Source organism: Cyanistes caeruleus, chromosome Z (genome assembly GCF_971803275.1).
Source record: "Cyanistes caeruleus chromosome Z, bCyaCae1.hap1.1, whole genome shotgun sequence".
Lineage (NCBI taxonomy): Eukaryota > Metazoa > Chordata > Aves > Passeriformes > Paridae > Cyanistes > Cyanistes caeruleus.
Window position 1 is genome coordinate 68604069 of NC_141732.1, and position 25230 is coordinate 68629298.

The 25230-nt window shown below is 38.2% G+C and overlaps 1 protein-coding gene across 1 annotated transcript; it reads left to right on the forward strand.

Moving 5' to 3' along the window:
- The first annotated feature begins 232 nt into the window (after positions 1 to 232).
- On the forward strand, positions 233 to 22947 carry C9 (complement C9). Its single transcript, XM_023944542.2, has 12 exons — positions 233 to 341; positions 6430 to 6547; positions 7390 to 7537; positions 8788 to 8935; positions 10558 to 10696; positions 12689 to 12907; positions 15927 to 16167; positions 17529 to 17657; positions 19260 to 19438; positions 19635 to 19863; positions 20606 to 20785; positions 22793 to 22947. The coding sequence occupies exons 1-11, from the start codon at positions 265 to 267 to the stop codon at positions 20764 to 20766; spliced, it is 1788 nt and encodes a 595-aa protein (XP_023800310.1). The 5' UTR covers positions 233 to 264; the 3' UTR covers positions 20767 to 20785; positions 22793 to 22947.
- The last annotated feature ends 2283 nt before the right edge of the window (positions 22948 to 25230 follow it).

The following is a 25230-nucleotide window of genomic DNA, read 5'->3' on the forward strand; positions in this document are numbered from 1 at the left end:
TCCTATATTTGAAAGGTAGTGTTAAACAAAATTGGTTTATTTTTAACCTGGAAAGTACTTCACGGTATTTCCCCATTCAGGGAAAAAGTGGAATTTTCTGAAAAGTGGACTTTAGAGCAATTACAGTAAAGCTGTTCTGGCCAGTTACTGGCATTCTTCAGTACACACTGTTTTTTGTTTGTTCTCTTGGTAATAAATAACAAAAGGAACAAATAAATAAATTACAAATTCAGTCATGACATTTCTAGTCTGTTCACCTACAAAATGAGAATAATGCATGTTATTCTGCAGCTTACAGCCATACTATGCAATGTTGCCTCAGTTTGGGGGGAAAGCAGAAGGTAAGTGTTCTTTTTCTTCTGCAGCTGTCTTCACTGTTTTGTTTCTCTAACAAAAGCATAAACATCCACTGTGGACATTTCTAATGGTACCTTGCTCAGATATCCCACAAAAAAAGCACCATTTCTTATTGTACTTTTAGGAGTCAGATAGCAATGATTTATTTATTTTGGATATATGTCACACAATAAAGGTGCCTGATAGCTTTGCAGGCAGGTAAATCTCACGTACTCTTTTTTTCTCCTGCGTGCTATGTGAAAATACCTAATCTCAATCTATTTCTTTCTGAAGCTGCTCAGTTCTATGCTGAAAGTGCTTCCTTTGGTATTTAAAGTCTCCTAGATTATCTAATCTTTGGAAATACAGCCTTTGTGTTTTCAGTGCAAGTATCACTAGGAGGAGAACAAAAGCCTAGTCCCTACCAAATGGTCATGTGAAAACAACTGAAGAGCTACTCTACCACAAATGTGTCATGCACAGGAATGGTACATAACTAAGTGAAAAAAAATGTGAGCCTTATATGAAGCAAGTTCAGAGCAAGCCAGGATATTAACTAGATGACCGAAACACCTACCCTGCAACTGAGAATGTTGGGTCTGACCTTACAGTCCCCAAACCTTCCAGTATCTGAAGGTGCCTACAGGGAACCTGGAGATGTACTCTTCATCAGGAACTATAATGATAGGATGAGGGGTAATGGGTGCACTCTGAATGAGGGGACATTATGGTTAGATGTTAGGAGGGAGTTCTCTGCTGTGGGTGTGGTGAGACAGTGGAACAGGTTGCCCAGGGAGGCTATGGATTACCAATACTGGGAGTGTTCAAAGCCAAGTTGGCTGAGACTTTGAGCAAGCTGATCTAGTGGGAGGTGTCTCTGCACACAGCAGGAAGGTAGAGACAAGATGATCTTGAAGGTCCCAGCTGGGCACAGGGACACCTTTTACTAGACTGGGTTGCTCAGAGCTCCATCCAGTCTGGCTTTAAATGCTTCCATGGATAGGGAATCCTCAACTCCTCTCTCTGGGAAAGCTGTGCCAATGCCTCACTACCCTCACAACAAAGAACTTCTTCCTAATATCTAATCTAAACCTACTCTCCTTTAATCTGTTCCCCTTTATCCAGTCACTCCATGGTCTTATAGAAAGTCCCTCTACATCTTTCTTGTAGGCTCCCTTCAGGTATGGGATGGCTGCAGTGAGGTCACCCCTAAACTGCCTCTTTTCTAGGTTGAGCAATCCCTATTCTCCCACCCCTTGCTCACAGAAAAGGTGCTCCATCCTTCTGATCATCTTTGTGGCTTCCCCTGGACTCTGACAGATCCATGTCTTTCTTGTTCAGAGGACCCCAGAGCTGGGTGCCCCAGCTCTGGATGCAGTGCTGCAGGTGGGTCTCAGCAGAGCAGAGCAGAGGGGCAGAATCCCCTCCCTCCCCTGCTGCCCACGGGGCTCTGGATGCAGCCCAGGACACGTTTGTCTCTCTGGGCTGTGAGTGCCATGGCCAGGGCATGTCCAGCCTCTCACCCACAGCACCCCCAGGTCCTTCTGGGCAGGGCTGCTCTGGGTCTGTTCATGCCCAGCCTGTGCTGATACCAGGGGTGTCCCAAGGTGCAGCACCAGCACTTGGCCTTGTCAAACCTCATCAGATTCCAATGAACCCACTTCTCAAGCTTGTCCAGGTCCCTTTGAATGGCATTCCATCCTTCAGGAGTGCAACAGCACCACCCAGCTTGGGGTCATCTGCTAATTTGCTGTGGGTGCGCTCGATTTCTTCATCTGTGTCATTATTGAAGATATCAAATAACACTGATCCCAGTACAGACCCCTGATGGACACCGCTTGTCACTGATGTCCACTGGGACACTGAGACATTGACTATTAACCTCTGGATATCACCATCCAACCATTTTCCTATCCATCATTCAGTATGGAATTGGATCCATCTCCCTCCAGTTCAGAGAGAAGAATGTTGTGAAGGGACCATGTCAAAGGCTGTACGTAAATCCAGATAAATGACATCTGCAGCCCTTCTCTTGTCCACTGATGGAGGCATTCCACCATAGAAGGCCATTAGATTGGGCAGGCATTTATTCCTTATGTTTTGATGGTTATTATTATTTTATCATTCAGATCCTATTAAAGCACAGGTTTAGCATGTTCAGTTAGAAATGGTCCAGACAGAAGTTATGACTATTAGAGGAAATCAGTAGCAGGCAACACTGGCCAGCAGCTTGGCTCCCCAGCATACAAAAGGCTGTGCAGCTTGAAGGTGGTGCTAGCAACTACAGTTGGCAAAGTTTTGCTCTCATGTGATGCTATCATGTCTTCAAATTCAAGAGAGATGTGCCTTATTTCTTGGTCAGTGATGATTATCAAATCAAGATTTATTTTTTTTTTGAGTTTTCCATTTTTTAACTGATGAAGTCAAGAGCTCTCTATTCTGAAGTATGACTAAGCACCAAATCACCAGAGCCGCATGTCCTGAAGTTGCATAGCGTGCATTGTGTAATCCAAGACAAGGTGCAAACCGTTCTGTGTACTGATTGTGAAATGGTTTTTTGCTTTCCAAAGATTCAAACCTCTCAATAAAGGATAGCAAAGAAAGTATTTTTATTTCCATGCCCACCTCTGAATTTTGTGCCCTCAACTGTCACCTTCACTGATGTTCTTCAGTGACTGAACTGTTTTTACCTCCTCTGCTATTTGAATTGTGTGACTTAGCATCTTTTTCAATGTGGTTTTCCAGTAACACTTTTTCTTCAAATTCAATGTGGAGTTGACAAATTTACAAATTTTTGTAGTATCTTAATTCTTTTAAACAATGTTGTTGAATATATGTCCCTTTGATTTCCCAGATAATATGAATAGTCAATGTATAAGTGATGTTTCAGAGTTTATGCATCACTTGCAATGAGATTTTTCTGATTTTTTAAAATTTTTATTTCTCCAACCTCAAATAAATTCAAAACCCTAAATCTGAATCTGCAGCAAATCATGTGAATCTCATACACTATGCTGGAGAAGGCCCATGGGTGTGTGTACATCACTCAATGAATATCCTTGCAAAAGTTGCTAAATTGTGATTATCATAAAATTATATAATGACTTAGGCTGAAAAAGTTCTTCATTCAAAAATGTTGCTACCTGAAAGTCAGTCAGAGAATACCATCAGCTCTAGCTTGCAACTGATGGCAAGATTTCCATTTGCATTGGAGACTTCTGCTCAGTCTTTTCTGCCTGTGAATTTTTACTTAAGACTCTAAATAATGCCTTACAACAACCTCTGGGAGAATCTCTAGAACCTGAAGTAGCTTGAGTCTGATTGCTTCTGTAGGCACATGACCTCTTTTGATTAATCCTTATTGCCTGTAAGGCTTTTTGGCTTTATTTTACAGCAATAATTTAACAGTTCATAAATATATTTCAATGTAAATTTGTCTAACATCAGAATTCTTGGTAACTGCTAGGAAGAGATAACTATCTGCTTCCACACATCCCATCAGATGCCTCAATATATCTTATAGGTCTGGCATCTAAGGGTTCTTGTCAGTCTTCAACCCAAGATGCCAGAATAGATGTTGTAACTCAGAGGTTTGCAGTCCTCCATCAGTAAGAAGATAGAAAGTCATCCTACAGGTACAGTAAGGAGCAAGCCAATTCTCACCCATTTACCAAAGCAGCTTTTAATTTTTTCCCACAGTTGATGCCATGCCATGCTGCTTGGTGGGAAATACATAGAAAATTGTACAGGAGCATTTTAAGAATTACTTGCTTAGCATGAGATACCTGTAAGATGAGCTGCTTACAGATGAAAGACTTGGTTTTGAAGAGGCTAAGGAGCTACATGAAATTCCAAGTACAATACAACTTTCCAGAATTTCACTCAGCTGGAAATTTAAATACATGGGAAAGTCTAGGTTGAAAGGAACTTCTAGAGATCTGTTCAAAACAGGGCTTTAGATTAGGTCACCCAAGGGTCCTGATAATAGTGTTGCATACTTCCAGAGAAGGACATTCTTCCATTTCCCTGGGTAACCACTTTCTATGTCTAGTAGCTTTCATGGCAAAATGTTGGGCAAGTCTGTGATCCCTGAGCTTGTTAAAGCTTGATAGCTGAAAAGAGGTAGATTTATTTCTATATAACAATTTAGTAGATATGTAAACTTTACATAGAATAAGTGGCACCAGAAAGTTGGACCAACTGCTATGTCTTCGTTGTCCAAACAGCCGATTTCTTAATCTTACGGAATCAGGTTACATTTGTTTGGACTGCTGCGATATTTGTGCGATGTAAGAGGATCAAAGAGCAGAGGGCAGAGCCCTGCCTGCAATGAAAACCCATAGGTACCTTACACTGAAGGAGCTGAAGATCTGCCAACCATCTGGGCTCAGCAAAGAAAGCCCCATTGTAGAGCAAAAGCAAGAGCATTAACTTAGAGAGATGCAGAGAGAAAATTGCTTCACAGGGAGTGAATACTCATAATGTAAGGCCAAATTGGAATAAGTTACTGAGAGTAAAAAAGGCAAGTCAGAGTTCAGTGCTCCTTTATTCCTCTGCTGTTGTGGAGGATGAAACAGAGAAACCTTATGAATATGATTGTTCAGCAAAAGATTCTGAAAATATGAAGCCTAAAATTGAAGTAGAAATGAGCGCTAGCTTTGAGTCATAGGATACTGAGTGCTATCCAAAGAACAATAGCCTAGCCAGCTAAAGGAGAATCCCGGTTGATGAAACAATGTCCTCCTGCTGATAAAGAATCCAAAGGTCCAGCAGCAAGATAAGAATTTGTAAAGCTTTTAGAGGTTGAAATGTAACACTGTATGGTAATGTAGTAATTCTTATAAGGTATATGTAAATTTTTTAGTTGGTATGTCTCATAGTGATTGATTACTGGGAATTAGAATATTCACTGTAGAAAAAGATATATTGTATTGTAACAGGAACTTCGCTCTCTTGTTTTTCCCTCTTTCTCTCTCTTGTTTTTCCCCCTCTTACCCCTCCCTTGTTTCCCCCTCCTCTCTCCTAAGCGCCCCTTGTTCCCCCCGCTCTCCCTCTCTCTCTCTCTTGATTCCTCCCTCCTCATCTTTAACCTCTCCTCTCCTGCTCTCCCTGCTCCACTCTGCTCCCTGTCCCCCAAACACGTGTTCACCGAGGCTGGTGGCAGACACGGGTCTCTCCCTCTCTTTACCCTTATAATAAACCCATAAAATAAAATATAATACCTGAAAAGCTTCACCCTGGAGAAGTGTCTCGCCATGAGTGAGTGTTTTGTACTACAATACTCTGTTATTTACCATAGAAGATAAGGTCACCAGTAAACTACTAGCCTTGGCTTTTAAAATAGACTTTTTGATAAGTCATTCTATAAGGCATCAGTTTTTAATATCTGCCAGTGGGTGCTTTAAAGAACCTTGATTTCTATTAAGTAATGGCCTTACATATACTGAGAGCTGAAAGTTTGATGACATTTAAAACTGAGCCCCAAAATGACAAGTCGCTCTAAAAAAAAAACAAAATAGGCCTAACTGCAAGAGTATTCAACTTGGCAAGCTGAAGAATAATAAGGTAGCTAAACATTTCTGTTTTTTCTAGCAAATCCTCTTCCTTTATTTATGAGTCTTCTTTCAACTCTGAAAGGCATTTATGCTTTTATCCAGGGTTAAGAGCACCACCATAGAAGTCAATTAGCTAAAATCACCAAGATGACCCATATGAGATGTGCTGATATGAGTCAGTCTTTAGCTTTACATATTGGGGAGCACAACCACTGTCTGAATAGGAGACTGCAGATGTTCTCTGTGTATTATTGTTTTATTCTCTTCAATAACATGACCCACCAGAAGAGTATTTGTATGCACAAAGATCTACAAAAGGGGAAAAGACCTGGCTTATTAAGTCTTCAAAGTTGTTTTTAATGTAATTTTAAACAACCAAAGAATTTAATATTAGGCAGCTGTTGATACATCTGGTATGAAAGTGAAACAGAAATCAGCTTGAAGATGCTTCCAAAATATTGGTCTATGGTTTAAATACAAACTCACATGTCATTTTAGTATACTTACCAGGACTGTACTGGAATGTTTTGTTTGACAGCTCTTCAGAAAAAGCTTTCCACAGGGGAACAAGGGAACTGAATGCTCCTTCTTCAATAGACTGCAAACTGAGCAGCTGGAGTGCATGGGGGCCCTGCGACCCATGCACCAACCAAAGGGTAAGCTGACCTCGGAAGTCTGTTCCAAAGTCACAACCAAAGGGATATCTGTCTGCCTGTTGGCTGTGAGAAAGTGTCAGACTGCAGCTTTTAATACTGTATGTTCATGATTTGATGAAACCCACAATAAGGTCAGATTTGGGGCCACAGAGTAAGAAAAAAATATATCCAGTTGTGAAATACTGCTCAAATGTTCTCATTCAAAAAGGTTCCTTCATACAAAGTATCTATTTTGGCCATGTGTATGTTTCTGTTTTAAACATTATTTTTCAATACATTTTTCCCTTTTTAAATTAAAAACAAACAAACAACTTCCCCAAAAAACAACCCCCCCAAAAATAAAAAAAAATAAATAAAAGAAACAACAACAACAAAAAAAAACCACCTCACCACCTCTTTTCCAAAGCAAATTTTATTTTCTAAGGGGAGTTATTTTAAGGCTTTAAAAGATCAAAGGCTTGAAAACATACAAAATATAAATTATTTACACTGGAGAAAAATAAAAAAAACAGTGAAGTAAACTACATAGTGAAAATTTAGCTTTACATTCTAGTTATGTATTAGTTATTAATACATAATAGTATAATAATTTTAATTATTATTTTTATTTAATTCAGTTATAATATTATTATGATAATAATACATATTATTAATAATTATTAACCATAAATATTGATTCAAAGTTATTTCATTTATGCATTGTGCCTGTGGATTTTCAATTAAAAAAATTCACAAAAGATGTTTAGTTTTGAAAAGCTCCAAGCTCAGCTGGAAACCATGATGTTCTGGTAAAGTTCTCTTTTCTCTCTGAGCAATATTAATAGTGCTATTTTTCTTTCAAGTTTCGCTCCAGACGTATTGAAAGATTTGGGCAGTTTGGTGGAAAAGCATGCCTGGAGGCCCTAGGAGACACACAGATCTGTAAAACCAGTGAAGTCTGTCCTGAAGAACCAGAACCAGACTGTGGCACTGACTTTCAGTGCAGTTCAGGTAGTTTTTGTTCTCATGCCATAGCAGGTAAAGCAGTAGCTCAGAAACCACATTTTAGTTCTGTGAAAAAGTTACATCAGCCTCATGCTAGCATTTGAAAACAGTCCATGGACAGGTGGGTTCAAAGCCACAATGCCAAAACCACAGCAGCAAAACTGCTTAAAAAGGGGCACATTCCTCTCATCTTCCGTTTTAATTTGCAACTAGTTTAAATTGTTCTGTAACTTCTGCTCCATGGTTAGAAGCTGACCATACTGACCATATCCTTTCTTCTGGCTTAACTCCCTCTCTTGCCACTGAATCACTAGGTTTTGTGAAAAATCACCAGGATAAAAACTTGGACTAAAGGATTTTTAACAAATGGATATGGACGTTTACATATCTAACTGTATGATAGATGCTAGTTGGAGATCAGCATGCATCTAGATACAAAATAAATATAAATTTATAAAGTGATACAAATTTTGTAAAGTGATACTGTAGTGCTCAAGATTAATCAGAAATCAAAATAAAGTAGGCAAAATTAATAGTAGTAAAACTAGTCAAAACAAAATCAGAAAGATGGTAAATGAATTTGAAATTCTAAGCCATTTTTTTAGATTGCTTTTAATTTGAATACTGAAAAGTGCAAATAAAGCAATTTAAAATTAGAAACTAGGCCTTTAACTACTAGTTCAAAGGGATTGTGTGGCGTTTACAAGTGAGGTTGATTATATCACAGTGTTATTTTATTCTGGTACATCTAATTTACCAAAGTCTTTAAATCCTGTAGAAAAAAAAATAAATGAATCTTTGTAAAACTTGTGATATGTAAACTCAGAAAAGTTACCACTTCCCTGTTGCTTTAGAACACAAATCACTATAGTTTTGGACACTACATATCCATATTATTTTAATAATATAGCCCAAATAGCAACAATTTAAATGATTTAGAAATATTTTTTTGTTGATGTTGAATTGGTATTTCCCCCAAACAACCTAACATTTGAAGTTTACTATGGAACGGTCTAGGATGCAACAATTTTCTTCAGATCACAGCAGTTATCCTTCCACTCACTTTTCTCAGTCATCCCAGTAACTTGTATGTAAGGGTTTTTTCGTTTGAAAGTGCCAGAGCATAGGATTTTAATCCCTCATGACAACAGTAGAAATATACATAAAGGAAGATCTTAATAAAGATTAGCTGAGGGTGCCATTTAAAGACCAAGCTGACAAAAATACATTCAGGCAATGTCTTATTCCTCGATCAGGTCGATGTATAAAGCGAAAACTTGTGTGCAATGTAGACAATGACTGTGGAGACTATTCTGATGAAGATGACTGTGAATCTGACCCACGATCACCTTGTCGAAACCATGATATTGATGTGTCTGAAGTTGGCAGGACTGCAGGACATGGGTACGTAGTAAAAACTAATATTGAGCCTACTGAAGAGTTTGGGATTGTCTCAAACACCAGCTGAAAAAACTGGGGCCCAATGGCATTCCCAAAAGTGGAATATGAATCATGGTAGCATGTCTATTCAGAAATGCTAAGTAGCATTAGCAAAAACACTTAACCACCCTATTTATTTTGTATACTTGTGAGGATAAAATATGCTGTAAGTGTAAATCAATTATAATGTCAGTAAACAGAATCATGCATACATGTCACATGAATAAACTTACATTTTATTTAAATGTAAAGTTTATACATATATAGATTTGTTTCTAATGGTATTTCACAACGAATCGGTAATTGTAAATTACTTTGCTAAAATGCATGTCTTCAAGGGAGAAAATATTTCTTGACTATTTATACAATGGGATGCCCTACTGGAACAACACTTTATGTGCAGCTTTCTAACAGTATTGCATTGTCCACTTCCCAGATCTTTGTTGTTTACAGGAGATTTCATCATTAATATAAGCTGAAAATGAATCTTTCTGTTCTCAGATCCTGCTAGATTTCTTTCATCTCCAGCAGAAAGAAAACATATTGTTTACCTACAAATAGAGTTACAAGGCAGCAATCCAAACTGAACAGAAAAGTATACTACAGCACCACCATGTGTTTAATGAAAATTATATATCCTATGAATTCCATTTCTTACTTTGCAAGAGCAAAAATTCTGCTTTTTTAGCATGGGGAAGTAAACCAAGTATGCAGGCAATTTTAGAAGTTTCTATTACAATCTGTTACTAAAATTTTGCATCCAAAAATGTCATACAGAGATGCAGTAATGACACTGGTGAGTTTGATGACTTCTTTACCACTTTCTACACTCACAAAGGTACCCATACATTTGCCACATGTAAATATTGGAAATACTGAAAAGATTGAAATGTATGAAAGAGGCACAAAAGGGCAAACAAATTATACTGAATCCTCCAAGGAGTTATTTTTGGAAGTATTTCTTGTACATCAGTATTTAGATGCATAGAGCTATACAGCTGATGTGCCAGCCTCCCTGGTTTTGTAATGGTTTAGATTTCCTCTCTTATGCTCCAGGAAATGCTGCTATTCCACTTGGTCACACCCAACAAGAAGAGACAATGCTAAGAGTAGCTGTATATTCCTTCTAAAGATTTGATGGATGTTGTACAGGCTTGATAAACAAGCACCTACCAGAAAACAAATATAAGTTATTAAAATATATATAGCTGTTGAGAAGTACATTTTAAATCTACAAGGAATGCTTTCTCACAGGTGTACTTGTCAAGAGCAAATGTTTTTTCTCACAAATATATTGGTCAAGCAAAAATGTTTTTTACCTTCTGTTACGCCTAAGATTTTCACTGTATTCAAGGTTTAATGTCTTTTATTTGTTTATTTCTCATGCATGATCCTTTAAGAACTCTACAAAAGATGTAACTATCTCTAGTACACAGATGAGAAACCACAAGAGATGAGGGAGGCAAGCTGCCTCAATGGAGCAGGATTCAGTTTCACAGTCTCCATCTCTAATAGAATACAGCTTTTTCCAGGTGTGCTGACACACCCTCTTTTGAAGTATAACTTCTCTTGTACTTCTCTTGTAGAATCAATGTTTTAGGGATGCAACCAATGGCCAGCCCATTTGACAATGACTTTTTCAATGGTCTTTGTGAACGGGTGCGTGATGGGAACACGCGGACGTACTACCGCAAGCCATGGAATGTGGCTGTTCTCTCTTACGATGTAAGTTCAAGTCCTTTGTGAGATAAGACATGTTTGATCTTGGCATACTCTTGGAAGACTCAGCATATCTCTTGAGCCAGGCAGCAGCTTTTTAGGCTCAAGCTTGTGCTAAAGTCCAGAAGAAAAGAGGTTCTGTTGTCATTTACTTCGGCAGTTAAGCTCAGTTGTGCCAGACAAATTCCCACGTCTTCATGCTGCACCTTTGCCCACTAAATGAAACTATCTTTCTGGAATGTTTAAAATATGAGCAGAAGAATGAACAGAAGATGTACAGAACGGATTACAGTACCCAACTTTTACTAGGTAGAAGAGCAAATAATCTATATTTTCAAGGATATGTAAAAGCAACTGATAAAAAGGCAGACATAATATTACAATATTCAGGTCCTACTTGTTTTTTCTAGCCAGTGATGATTTTCTCTGTCCCACTGGGAAAAAAATTTTTTTAGTCTTGTAAGTTTCAGACTATGATTTTCAGTGAGTCTTGAAAACCAAAAATGTTGATTTTTGAAAAAAAAGTCAGATACTTATCAGAAATCAAAGCACAATTTTTCCTCCTAAATTACTGTAAGTAGGAACTTGATAAAAGAAATACAATTTAAACCAGGTCCTTCCTAAAATGAATAAATCTGACCCAGATATCGATCTCTGGTTATGTTTGCTTTTGATGTATAACAATTTTCAGTCACTAAAATGTCCTGCTGAAGTATAATAAAGTAAACAACACTGAAACAGGTATTCTGAATTAGTTATTGTTTGCTTTAAGAAGGCAGAATCATAATTCTGACTTATTTCCCAAGTCAGGAGCTATGGGAACTGAACCAGCTGGGATGGATAGTGGCTTAGCTTAGGTGACTTGTACAGAAGACATAAGCCTGAGACCTGGGAGGAGGGATACTGAAAGGATGGAAACTAGAATGCTACTGGGATCATTCCATAATAGGCCATGTTTCTGGTTCTGGCTCTCAGTTTGTTCAGGACCTGTCACATATAAGATTACATCCCTGGTCCGTGTTCATGATTGGTCCCCTGCCCTCAGTTACCCCTAAATATTGTTAAGTTCACCACATCCCTTGGTCTTTGGAGCTTTACCCCAGAACATGCAGTTTCTGTGGTTTGTTATTTTACCACCATTTTACCATTAAAGTTTTTTATTTTTACCATTAAAGTTTTTTTTATTTTACCATTAACATTACCAATGTTATTTTACCATTAAAGTACTTCAGGCAGCTCCATTTTTCCCATCCCTCCATTTTGCCAGGCCCACCCGGCTGGAGCAGTCCTGGAGTCACAGGAAGCCAACTGTGACAAGGAACTCTTAGCAAATCTTAACTGTGTTTTAGGAAAGAGAGACTGTTATTCCTCACATAGAGTCATAGAATCTCCTGAGCTGGAATGGATCCACAAGGATCATTGAGTCCAGCTCCTGGCTCTGCACAGGATACCACAAGGGTCACACCTGAGAGCATTGTCCAAACACTTATTTGAGCTCTGTCAGGCAGGAGCTGTGACCACCACGTTGGGGAGTCTGTTCCAGTGCCCAAACACCCTCTGTGTGAAGAAACTTTTTTAATATCCAAACTAAACGTCCCCTGACACAACTTCAGGCCATTTCTTCAGGTCCTGTCACTGGTCACCAGGGAGAAGAGATCAGTGCCTGCCCTTCCTCTTCCCTCACAAAGAAGTTGTAGAGAGTGTATAGGGACTGTTGACACACACAGATTGTTTTCACAGTGTTACATGCTGAGATTTAATATTCACTAAATTATTGTCATTGCAGTTTTCTGTTCACTTTTGAATAACTGATCTGATCCTGATGAGGTAGTTTGTGGAAGGAGTGTTATTTCCATTTGTTTTGGTTTAGAAGGAAAAATATCTGCAAGAAAATGCATTGATATGGTCTGCAAAAAGTACAGTTTTAAAGTGCTACACAGATTTTTCTACCACTGTCTGTTGTTTTCTCATACAATCTTTTTTCCTATCTTTTCTCAGACAAAAGCAGACAAAACATTCTCATCTGTGTACTACCACGATCGTGTGAATATGTTACGAGAGGTTTACATAGAAAAGCGGAAACATTTTAGTGCTGACTTCTCCCTGAAATACACACCTACTGATGGAAGTAACAAAAATGCTTCAGAAGGAAATTTCAGATATGACTACAGAAAGAATTACACATTTGGTTCCATCCTGCAAAGCAACACAGAAAGGGTGAGATTAATTCTTCTAAAGGTTTTAATGTAACTATTTTACAAATGGTACAGTATATGCAGTGTTAGAATTAGGAAATAATAATCTAAGTATTCTAGTCAGTTGCTGCTGCTTTTTTTAAAAAAATATTTTTTTAAGAAATAAAATACTGATGAAAATAAGGTTAAGATTTCAGACATGGACAAATGTCTGCTCAAAGAATCTTCTTCTTCCCACAGTTTATCATGGACTAGCAAGCACCCTCATCTTCATCAAGGGCTTGGTGTTAGAAAGGATAAAGACCTCTGGTCTTATCCTGATTAAAGACCAGCTCTGATCTAGTGTAATCAATTAGAAAATTGATTACAAAAATTAGATCAAATCTTATAATGAAAAATTGTCACTGAGCACACCTATGAATTTTAGGAATAATGACCAAAAGGTCAGATCTCAGACATTTGTGTACATTTGTACTAATAAACTAGCCAGGGCTATAAGGCACGGGCACTAGCACTGGTACATGATAATCCACAGTTTTACCAGCATGCTGCCACGACTTTAGTCAGTGCTAGTTCTCATAAGCAGTTCCCATCCTGCACTTCCCCACAGCATGTTTGAAGGGAATGTTCTCGTAGGCAGTCTGGAGAAAAGCAAGTCCATTTTGGGATTGTGCATAAGCCACACATCTCCTGCCCTTAGAAACAGTGGAAAGACCCTACTCCATTTTGTTTGATAGCAAAGAAGTAAGCTTAACATTATTGAGGTCAAAATGAGATAAACCACAAAAAGTGATGCTAGACATGTTGTGGTTGAGTCCCAGGCAGCAGACAAGCCCCAGGCAGCTGCTCATTCACTCTGCCACCATCAGGCTCAGGGAGAAAATGAGAAGGGTAAAAACAAGAGAACTGATGAGATAAAGTTTAACAGGAAAGCAAAACCCATGCACACAAGCAAAGAAAAACAAGGAATTCTGTCACTGTTTCCCATGGGCAGGCAGGTGTTCAGGCTTCTCCAGAAAAGCAGGGCTCTATCACATGTAATGTGACTTGGGAAAACAAATACTATGACTCCAAATATCTCCCCTCCTTCTTCAACCCACTTTATATACAGAGCCCACTGTCATATGGTATGGAAAATCCTTTGGATCAGTGTAAATCACCTGTCCCATCTGTGTCTCCCCCCACCACCTCCAACTTCCTTGCCAGTACAGCAGTACAAATGCAGAAAAGGTCTAGGCTATGTGTAAGCAATGTTCAACAGTAATAAAAACATCTCTGTATTATCAGCCCTGTGTTCAGTACAAAACCCAAACATAGTCCCATGCTAGCCACTGTGAAGAAAATTAACTTCTTCCTCAGACAAAATGAACAGAACACAACGTTATGGCATAATCCAGCTGCTGTGTGCTAATGGAATTAACTGATCAGGTCCTTTTCCACACTTTATGCCAAGGACTGTGATTACAATATGCTGTAATATGCAAGGCATATCAGCTCCATAGAACTGAAGTGCACCATGTGCCAGGAATACTTTGCCTCACCTAATTAAACTTTTCAGGTTTGTCAGTCTTGTTGTCTATGACCCATCCAGAGCTCTAGAGGTCAAATAGATATAAGGGAAAGCTAAGCTAAGTTTTATCACTGATTAATTAAAATAATGTTGAAGACAAAGATCTGCACTACAAAGATAAGCTGAATTCAGCATTGCCTTTGTACTGCATGAGTTTTCTTGGGATGGAAACAAACCTCAAACCATGAATCTTCACAGATATAAAAGATCAAGTTCTATAGCTCAGGGAGTTTTAATGTCTGTTTATAGTCTAGTGGCTAGTGATAGGAATTTTGGACTCAAATTCTTGCTGAGAGATAAGTTCAGAGAACTAGTCACAATCTGCCACAAGCAGAGTTCTATCACTGCAAAGTCATGTGGCTGCAGGATGGTGAAGTAACAGTCCCTGCATGAGCTCCCTTCAGGGCCCACCTGAAAGTTAAAGTCAGAATCCTGGAGGTGCCTGGAGGCACCTGGAGAGAAATGATCTGTGAACACTGCTTGGTAAAAATACTGGGCCTACAGAAAGTTCCTCACAGTGATCTAGGTGCCTGAAGATTTCTGCCAGTCTTAAGCAGCATCTGAGTCAGCAGTTTAAGATCCTTTAAATGGTGCTGGATAACATGGTCAGGTGCCAGCTCCCTTTTACATACCTCCTATTGGGCACTGCTATTAAGGGAGTCACATAACTATTGAAAATAATAATGGGGTTTGGAAGGCATGTGTTCCCTTAGAGTCTGAAGTGCAACTATTTCACAAGATTTTACTTCACAAGTTACAGGCAGCAGCTAGGTCCCAATTTAGAATATGATATAAAATCACCTGGAGTGTAATTTAAAAATATCAGTTGCTATACCTAGACTTACACTGTATGTATGGCTCAAATACATAATATGGAGTTTTTCCTCATTAATTTTCCTTTCATGATGTTGGTTTGGTGTTTTGGGGTTTTTTTTGTTTTTAATTGGAGCTGTGCCCTTCTTTCTAACAGTCACGAGGATTTTGTTTTTAATTGGAGCTGTGTCCCTCCTTCTCCCAGTCTGAGAATAACAGGGAAGTAATCCAAAAAGAGAGAGAACTTAGGTCTGCTCTGACTACAAACAAAGAGGAAACTCCATCTGACCTGAGTGGGCAGCTTCTTCTATTTAGCAGGCTACATAGAACTTTCACAACATGAAAGTCAGAAAGCCCCTTTTTGGTAGGCATTGTGCTTCAAGAGACCTGTTGCCAAATAGATCACAAAGGCCTTGCTGAAATGAGTAAGGGAAGAGTTCTACAAAACTGGAAGAACTAAAATGACTCTCTTGCTGCTTCCTTAATTTATTTCAGAGAGCTTTTTAATTTTTACAAAACAAGTTTGTCCCATTTCCATAATGCTAGATTGAATGCCATGTTAAAAACTGCAGCAGCTTTTTTACAAGTAAAATAGATTTTCATGCTGTGCTGAACACCAGAATGGCACTCTCTTTTCTTTTTTTCTCCCTGCATTCAGAACCAAACCTTTCTACATGTAAAAGGTCAGATTCAGCTGGGAAGGTTCCAAATTCGGAGTCGTGATGTCCGTCTCACGGATAGTTTCCTTGAAGATTTGAAATTTCTGCCTGCTGAGTATGACAAGGGGGAGTATTTCAAATTCCTAGAAGATTATGGAACTCACTATGCGGTCTCTGGAACTGTAGGAGGAAAATATGAACTTGTTTATGTGCTGGATGATCATGCTATGTCTCGACTAGGTATTGGCCTTGCTATTGTATTGGTATTTCTGTTGGCCTTGTTATGACCAAGTTCCCAGACTTTCAAAGAGACATGTGATCGTAGATCTGTGTATGTGGAAAATACTGAGAACAGCACAGCTCAGTGCATGCTGCTTTGGCAGACCAGTGACATTACAGAATTACATGAGTTAACGAGGAGTCAACCTTTATAACTTACAGAACTATTTGAAACCTCTGTTTTAAGTCTGTGACTAAGAGGGGCAAAAAAACCTTAAACAAACCTTGTGAATATATTATCAATAATTGCTTGATTCACAAGAGATCTCCAAAGCCAAAGAAAACTGACCTAAACCTGAAATCCTATTTGGTACCCTTTTGTGGTACAATCACTCTTAGAGTATGGTAGTGACAAAAAACAAGGAATAAATTGAAGTGTTCTCTAGAAACCACACAGAGCATGTGAGTAAGCTGAAATTAATTTCATAGCTTTCAACATTCACACTGGAATATTCCATACCCTGATTAAAATAGCAAAGTAGAAATTTAATCTTCCCTCATTTGCAGTTCAGATATATGCGGGCTCTTGCCGGATTAAAGTGATAGCATTGGCATAAAGTGGGAAAAGGCAATTCTTACATTGATTTTAGAGATCAGAAAATAAGCACGTGCTGCTTGCAGAACCAATAAAAATATTACTATCAAATATTCAGGCTATGAAAAGTGACATAGAACAAATATGTCCCTTTCATTTCCCACTATTAGTCTGTTAGCACCTCAAGATTGTAGTTCTGGATTTTTTAAATCCCAATTTTAAGCAAAATTCTTTCTGAACAAAATGCTGAAGTTGCAGATGATATGCTTGGGTTTAATAAGAAGAAAGAAGATGCTAGAAACAGTAGTGGGTAAAGGAAGATTAGAATTAATGGGAAAATCATACTTTTAAGAGATCAGTGGCTTTGATTAATTTTATGTGGAAAATTAGTGTAGAAATATAATTGAGGTTAGAAGAGAGAGACAGAGAGAATTCAGTAATTTAGTATATAAAAAGAATAAACATTGAACAACTGCAAAAGACAAAATTGCAATATAATAAAAGGAAAAACATGGTTCCTAAATGGAGACCTGCTTTCAACTAGATAAGAGAAAACAGATACTAATTTTTGGTATTTTTCTTGTCACCGTAAATCTCACCTTCATCTTTTCAGGCACTTCAATTATAGTCATCCTCATATTCATTACATAGACAAGGAAAAAGTAAAAGGTAAATGGGAAAATGAAAGACACTAACATTTCCAATAGTCCTGAAATGTATTCTGTAAGAATAATGTCTCATTATTTATGCTCATCTTATTTATCTAATTACCTGTTTCTACTTCCAGGAATCACTGTAGAAGATGTGAAAAAATGTCTTGGCTATCACTTAGATGCCAATATTGCATATAAAAACATACATGCCAATTTAAATGTTGATAGTGGTAAATGTGAAAATATTCATGTGAAGGAGAAATGTAAGTATATCCTTGATTTACGTTATATCTTTTGCTTATGGAAAGATAATACCAGTTGCTTCTGAATAATCAATATAGTTATTGCTGTTAGGAAAAAGACAAATCCAGTAAAGCAATACAGGTGAGATTCACATTCTTCCATGCTCCCAAGTCATGACAGCCTGAGAATGTCTTCCCAGTGTGCACACACATGAACACACCAGCATGATTCATATATTCATACATACACACATCACTGGTCACAAATAAATACAGACAAAATACAGACAGCACTCAGGCAAACACAAATGACACAAATGGCTTCATCCTTTTTCCCTCTGCATCTGATCAGGGAGAAAGTCTTTTAGTGGGCAATATCACAGAATCACAGGATGGTTGAGTGTTGGGAGGGTCCTCTGGAGGCCACCTTGTCCAAGGCAACACAAGCCTTGGATATTTCCGTCCCCCCACAATATTAATATATAATCAGTAGAGATAACTCCAGCAGCTGACCTTAAATATCCAGTTGACTCAGAAACTGCATTGTTAGCCTCTCCTGTTAGTGACAGATATACAACACCAGGCCCACAGCTCCACTCCAATGGCTGGTGCAGTTTCTCTGATGCACACCAAGACACACACTGAGGATGTCTCCAGGGACTGGCCAAAAGGTGCTCACTTGATCCAGCAATTGGCCCTCTTACCTCTTGCCTCTTACCTCCAGTTGCCTTAGATAGAAATGCACTCATATGCAAACAAATCCGTCAAACCCAGAAACCTGAAGTCTCTCCAGTATTTGGCCTACATCTTTTATTTTCTTTATTTTCTTTGTTTTCTCTACTTTGTTTCTCCCAAAGCCAGTTTGAACCATCCCCCCTTACCTTTTCAATGGCACTCCTGTAAATACAGTTATATAGTTAAGTATTTAAGTATTTAAGTTGGCAATCCCAAAATGCCATTCTGTGCATCCAGAGAGCCCTTCTGTTGACTCACCTTGCTGATGATTCATCCTCAGCCCCATCCTGCAGGACTAATGGCTCTGCTGGAACAGGCCTGGGAGGAGTCAAAGCAGGGGCACCCTTTCTCTGATTGCCCTATTTGTGTTCCTCTGCCTGTCATTGTTGCCCTCTGCTCTTTTATTTGTCTGGAGGTGGGCTTTGTTTGGAATAAGAATTGCAAAAGGGAAGGATAATTACTACCAAGTGCATAAGAGGCAATTATTTTCAGGGCTCTGCTCTTGTATTTTAATTATGAAGCAAAAGCTCCTATTATTCTAATTCCTGCCCTATTTTGGTTTAGCTCAGGGGATACAGTAGAATTACAGATAAAACTCATTATCTTTTGCTTGTCATCAAAGGACTGTGATCTCCATAATGCATCTCAGTTTGTCCTATCCTTTCTTTTCCTTTCAGATCTAGGGCTTTCTAATTTAATTGCAAAATAAAAGATTTCCTCCCACATAAGAGAAATGATCAAAGAGATATTGAATTCTGTTACAATGAAGAGTTCTTTCTATAATCATTTTACATAGAGGGACTGGCAGTACTAGGAGGACAGCTGTTCTTCCAGTTGCATGAACATTAAACATCCTTCTTCATCCTCCTTTTTTTTTTTTTTCTGCAGCAGAAATGAATGATAATGCTGTCATTGATGATGTCCTTTCCTTAGTTGAGGGGGGAAAGATTGACTTTTCAGTTAAAATCAAAGAAATGTTACTGCGAGGATCCAAAGTGGTTGATGTAGAGGATTACATACAGTGGGCTAAATCTTTGGTTGATGCTCCAGTAGTGATACAGCAACGGGTAAGTACAGATTATTCAAAGCTGTGACTTTTTACAGTTTGAAAGCTTTTGTCCTAAGATGGAAGTGAGACTCCAAGTTTATAATGTACTTTCACACATTGCTTTTATCTTAACTGTTTCTTCAGAGTTTTATTCTAGTGATGGTTATATCAAAAGGATTCAGAACTTTGATATGTGGGCTTTTTTCCTTCTACAGCCTTCTCCCATACATGCACTTGTTCCAGTTAAGATGAGAGATGCATATTTAAAGAAACAAAATTTGGAAAGAGCAATTGAAGACTACATTACCGAATACAGTGTGTGCAAATGTGAGCCCTGTAAAAATGGAGGCACCCTTGTGCTGGTAGATGGAGTCTGTACATGCCTATGCTCAAGTTATTTTAAGGGAATTGCTTGTCAAATTCCCAAATCTACATTAGTGAAAGGTTAGTAAATACTCCTGATAAACTGAAATGAGAGTATCTGTTGTAACAATATGCTGACAAAATGAGCCTTCATAAGAACAGAAGCATTTCATAGCACTTCCTTCCATAGCACCTACTGCTGTCAAATCTCAAGAGCAAGGTGTGGAAACTAAGGTAAATTACTGGGTTCTTTCCATAAAGAGGGTACTCTAGTCTGGAGTTCATTGTCCCATATACATTACTGTGTCTTGGAATGACAAAAAGTTCGTTTAAGTACACAGGAGTATTATTGAAACCTGGTGCAGTACTGGCAAACTGATTTCAGGCAAAAGCAATCTCACCATGTCTTAAACTTCTTTGTCTTCAGTTTTCTGCAAAAGCTCAGTGTCTGCTAGCACATGATAGTGTTTCACAATTACTGTACTAGTTTAACATTAGGTTGGAGAAATGGGAAAACAATGCAGTTCCACAACCAGCAATGTAAAAAATTTATTGTGCAGTAAATTCATTCTCTATGGCCAGGTTTTTAATGCACAGGTGCCCAAAATGGACCTTAGAGCTTGTTTACTAGCATGACAAAAATGTTGAAAGGCCAGGGCTCTTATGCATTGCCACTGACAAATGCATTTTTAAAAGCCAAACCTTTGTGATGGGTTGTGTTTAGGAGGCTGCAGTGATCTGCAGAGTCACCATAACTGAGCTGAATCCTGGTCTACTTTGTAAGTGGTAGATGGTCTAATCCCACATGATGTCTTAATACCAGCTGTGACTGATGGAGGCTGGAGCTGTTGGAGTGCCTGGTCCACCTGCATCAATGGAGAAAGCACTCGAACTCGCCACTGCAATAATCCTGCACCAGGGCCCGATGGAAGACCATGCCAGGGAGAAAGCATTGAAAAACGGCCCTGTGAGGAAGGGAAATAATTGTGCTCCTCAAAACCGGGTAAGCAGCCTCTTTAAATGTGTTACTGCAGTTTAAAATAAATGCTCAGCCAATATTTGGGGCATTTCAGAAATGCACTTGGTTAAGTGATGGGTGAGTTCACTTACTTATTTCACTTAAACCTGTGATTTGATACCACCTTTGATCAACAACCGTAGTGAATTTACAAATGGTTAGGTTTGTATTTAAACATTTTGACAAGTAATGTTATATTACAGAACTCAAGATTAGAATAGAATTCTGGATAAGAATAGACTAAAAATACAGTTCTCAAAAAAACTAGATTGCATCTCTAGTCAGGCTACCCATCAAAAAGCTGAGGGAAGAGATTTATTTTCCAAGAAAAAAAAATATTAAGACAGTTTAGGAGACTAGAGTCTCTTACTTGATAGATAGAATGCTGAAATCCAACAAAAATAGTGTTACAGCAGATTTGAAACTTTCAGCTCGAAGAAACATATTTTAAAGGAATTTCTAAGTAAATGGTTTTGTCACAGGCTTTTGGTAAGTTTTTTGTTTGCTGGGCTTTATCTATTATTATTATTATTATTATTATTATTATTATTATTATTATTATTATTGAAAATATAAACAAAAAATCAACAAGAAACAAAGAAACAGAACAGGATTTTTAGGCTGTATGCTCTAGTCTCCAAAATGGCAAGGCAGACCCAAATTTCTTCACCTGCTGAGAACAGCAGTAGTTTTTATGCCCAGAAAAAAGGTTTTATTCTTAACATGTTGCCATAAGATTCTTAATGTCTGAGAGGCCACAAGAGGAAAAGAGGTGGAAAGATAAGGAAAAAATGTTAAATGTTTCCCTACTGAAACTGCTTGATGGTAAGTCTTGCAGGGTGTCCTCTACCTACACCAAAAATATGAATCAGAAGATTTCCACTGCTCTCTCTCACTTTCAATAGATCTCAGCTACATCTAGTATTTCACCTGTGAAGCACCCTGAAAAGAAATCATAGCCAGCAAGACAGCCCCACATAAGGAAATTACAAACACCTTCCTAGAGCACCACATCTCCAGACTGTTAGAACTACTTATTCCAGAAGTTATTCCAGAGATGGAAAACATAACACTGGGAGAAGAATATGGTACAGCTCTGGAAAATCATGAATAATATCACAAGGACAGTTATAAGTAGTGTAAACTAAACAAACCAGCAAGTGGTAGATTTTAAACAGACTGAAGACCCATTCTTCACACAATGGGCATACCAAAAGTGAATATGCATTTTAAAACCTCAACACAAAAAAACTGAAGGTTATTAAAGGTAGGTAATCAAGTTCACTCATGAAGTCTCTGAAGAACCAGCTTTTGCAGAATTGGAAACTATTCTGGGAGCATATTTCTATGTGTTTGTCTACTCCTGGACATTGCCTAGGTCAGTGCTATTGCCCTCTTGTTAAATTCAGGCTATGAAGTTAGATTTTGCTTGATTCAATGAAGCTGGTTATTAAAATAAAAACAAACCTCATAAGCAGATTTGATTCCTGCACTGTATCATTAACATGTTCTCCTTCAGCCATGAAGGATTATTCATGACATGAACATATTCACTGTTTCCTCTAGTATGTCTTAGAAAAAAAATATTAACCTAACTTTGGCTTCTGATATTTATATGGTTTCAGACATGTGGAGTCCTCACTCTTGAAGCAGAAGTCTCATATTTAAGTCTTCTGAAAATCACACTGTGAGTTTTGATTCATCATTCACAGAACCACAGAGTCTCAGAATGAGTCAGGTTGGAAGGGACCATGCTGGGCCATCTGGTCCAACCTCCCTGCTCAAGCAGGGTCATCCAGAGCACATGGCACACAGTTGTGTCCAGATGGTTCTTCACTAGAATTCTTTTACATTACAGTGATATTTGGGACACAATAAAATCATGATCTTAGTGACCTATGAGTGTAAAATGTCTTTTAAATTTCTACCAAATATACAGGTTATAGCTACTATCTCCTATCAATTTTTCCCTTTTTTTATCTGTTTTTTTAGAAAACATTAATGGATTTCAAGCCAGTTCTACGAATCACAGTTTCTGCTGGCCAGCTAGCTACACCAGAACAGTGGTATGACATGATTTAAAAGCACCTACAGCTTAAATGATGTGTAATCAAAACAAAGTAATAAACTATAAATATATTAACAGAGATGTGCTGATAGAGTAGCTGTGGTCAACCTTTTATTTGTCTGTGGCTCTCATCAATACATGAATACTCAATCTTTGTTAGTCAATGGAGTGCCCCTTTATCAATGTTTTTTCATCATTATTTCTAGCATGTTTTCAAACTGATTTTCAAGACCTCAAATCCAGCACAATTATAAGAGTAATGTATATAGCATCATTTGATTGATGGTACATTGTTAGAGAAGAACTGTAGGATGTCTCAAGGTTCTTTTTCTCAAAGTCAGGATTAATGAACAAGAGAAGGTATTCTTGCTCAGACTCAGAGATGCTTATTATTTCTTATTTATGTTACCTTCCCAAAGAATGTGAGTTTTTCAGCACAGTAAGCTAACAAACTAAAAGTGGAGCTCCAGGTATCTCTCTCCAAGGCCTTTTAGTGTCAACTACACAATTATGAAATGCCAGCTAATTTATTTTTGCTATAACCCAATAACCAAACACCTGTGTTCTGCACTGCAGACTTTTCCACCCAATCACACAAAATCATCCAAACCCAGGAAGAAGTGAAAAAGCAAGACAAACCTACGCCCTAAATCCTCCATCCTGCTATACATATATGACTACATGTCCAAACCTTAAACTCTAAATTTTCCACCATGTGATATAACACACTTCTATTCAAACTACACATTTACATTCTCAGTTCTATCACTCAGTTTTGGAAGCCTTTTCCATGGCCTCAGGTCAAACACAGTGTTTTCCTGCAGCTCAGTGCCTGGCAGCACAGAAAGTCTGAAATACTCTGTGCCCAGGGTTCCAACAAAGAACGTTGAAGAGTCATTACCTTCAGCAAAACGCTCTTGGAGATTTATTTCAGACCTATTTTTTACATCGAATTCATGGCACAGATCACCACGATGTTTATGAAGACAAGCAACTTCACTAGAGTTATTATGCTTGGTCCTCACAACATTTGCAGAATAGCCCATCACTGTATCTTGACTATGCCAATGAGCTAAAGATTTTATGTGAAATAGAGGCACATTACAAAGGAATAGAAGAATTGTCCTATTACCATACATATTTTTAGCAGAATTTCCAAAACAAGGAAACAAGGCTGATGCAACTGTGTTGTCACTGAACCTACCTGTCCATCTCCCTCAATGACTTTTGAACCCAGCAGACAATTACTGGGAAATTTTTTGGAATGGGGAGGAAGGATAGTTCTCAAAGGGGTACCATTTTAAAAGGCAGCTAACTTGGGAAAACAAAGAGAAATCGATGTCCCCTTTGAGGAAAAGGTAACCATGTTAACTTAGCTATACTACTAGACATCAGAAGATACCCTTGAAAGCAAGATATAAGGAAACATTTAATAAAGATATATTAGGGCTGAGTAGTTTGGAAATAAAGAAATAGTAGATGCCATCAGATCAATGAGATTAGACCCTTGCATAGTGGCAATCCAGATCTGAAAGAGACCCCTGGTACATTCTTTGCCCACCATGAGTGACTCTAAAGACTCTGAGTACCCAAGATTAAACATCACAAAAGAAAGCAGGAGAGAAAACAGTGAACCACAAAATCTACTGTGCTACAAAAATTAGACCAAAAAAAGGCCTTTCACTGGTCCTACCACCATGAATAGTCCCTTCAGACCACAGGAGTGGCAACAGGTTTCCACTAATTAATTAATTGCACTAAGTGCAAACACAGGATATTCCCAATGGATGGAACACACAAGTACCTAGCATTCCTGCAGCCTTCCTGGGACATTTCAGAAAGCCTCAAACCTGACAGACTTTTTACTGCACTGTGCACCTGTAATAAAGCACCTCTTGGTGAAGATCTGATGTTACTGTCTCACAGTGGGAGCAGTAGAACTCTCCACCAAGAGCAGAGCTAGCAGATACCAGGAAACTTTAAATAGACAGAGGACATCCTAAAGAGCTATTTGTGAAAACATTTCTGCTTTTAAAAAAAGTGCAAAGAGGATAGGCCAAGGGTAACTCACCATAATCTAAGATTTAACATGCAGTGTGTGCAGACATGGTGGCCAAGCATCTTTCCAGTACAGTTAGAAATCTATCTGTGATAAGCAGATTTTTCTCCTAACAGCAGAATTCTCCCTCTCCTGTTATTAAATGTCTTTCCGAAATTGCTCATATAGCACATGCAAGCCTTATAGATCTCCTTCCTTCTCTATGCTCTTTGGAAGACAATTTCTGAATATGAATGAATATAAATGAATATAAATTATAATTCCTATCTTAAATGTAGCTGCAACTTGTTTAGACAAGTTTGA